This window comes from Propithecus coquereli, unplaced genomic scaffold, assembly GCF_000956105.1.
Source record: "Propithecus coquereli isolate 6110/MARCELLA unplaced genomic scaffold, Pcoq_1.0 Scaffold246, whole genome shotgun sequence".
NCBI lineage: Eukaryota > Metazoa > Chordata > Mammalia > Primates > Indriidae > Propithecus > Propithecus coquereli.
Window position 1 is genome coordinate 1500526 of NW_012148019.1, and position 1180 is coordinate 1501705.

Here is a 1180-nt window from a genome sequence, read left to right on the forward strand (position 1 = left end):
ATATAAAAATCATAATCCCTTGTTGCCTTATATATTGTATATATATTATAAATAATCAAAAAAACCCCATAAAATTGAAGAGGATCATTATTTAAGAAATGATTGATAAGTAAGTACCTTTTTAAAAATTCCCAATACACATATTTGCACTAAGCTTCATATTGTGTATTCTAAAAAATATTTGAAGCCTCATCTAATAGGATGTGAAGTGAAGGAACAAACCGTGACAATATCTACGGGGAAGAGCGTTCCAAGTGGAAAAGAATTTCAGTTTAAATCTCTTAAATTTGCTTTTCTTTTAATTTGTAAAACAATGTTTTGCAAACCTGTATACTTTTGACTTCTATATTTTATTCCCATAGCTTGAACAGTATCAGTGTAGACTTAATTTGTATCTCGAGTGCTTTCCTTACCCCACACGTTCTTTATCTAGTAGGAAGCTGAGAGTAGGAGTAAAGAAGCAGAGTGTGAAATTAGAAGAGCACTGACCTAGGTTCGGATTCTGTCTCTGATGTGAGATCCTGAGTGGATCTCTTCTGATTCTGCTTCTTCCCAGGTAGATTCCCCCTGCCTGCGCTTAGTACAAATAAGACAGATAGAAGTTAGTGGATTGTGTATGGTTTGGGAGTTTGTGTTTTAGGACTTGGAAAATATTTCTCATCTTCAAGTCAATTAAATAGAACTAACATTGATATTATCCTAAAATTTAAACCATATTTAATATTTTATACCAAAGGATGAAAAATAAAATAATCCTTTGAAACCACTGGAAATTTCCTCCCTTTCTCTCTTTAATTTAACCCCAGGTCCTGAAGTAGGAGCATCCCCACAGAGTGGAAGGAAAAGTGTGGCAGCCGAAGGAGCCCTACTGCCCCAGACGCCCCCCTCCCCTCGGAACCTGATTCCACACGGACATAGGAAGTGCCACAGCTTGGGTTATAAGTCAGCATTTGTTGTCTTATCTTTCAGATTTTCAAGTTGTTTGTAGTTGGATTTATTGTCTGTTTACCTTATTAGTTAAATAGAAAAAATGTCCTTGCATAGTTTCTTTTTTTTTAAATAACAGCCTTTTTCTGATTCAGTAAAACATCTTGTCTGCCTAAAAGCATTTATTTCTTCCTTTACCTAAATTGTGAATTACCTGAAATGAGCTTTCCTCAACGATGTACTCATTTGGGAA

At 35.0% G+C, this 1180-nt stretch overlaps 1 protein-coding gene across 1 annotated transcript in view; it reads left to right on the forward strand.

The window, feature by feature from the left end:
• RALGPS2 (Ral GEF with PH domain and SH3 binding motif 2) overlaps positions 1 to 1180 on the forward strand; it is a 191660-nt gene that overhangs the window by 106136 nt on the left and 84344 nt on the right. Inside the window, exon 11 of the mRNA XM_012646525.1 lies at positions 807 to 942. Within this exon, the coding sequence (XP_012501979.1) occupies positions 807 to 942 (136 nt within the window). The remainder of the gene's footprint in view (positions 1 to 806; positions 943 to 1180) is intronic.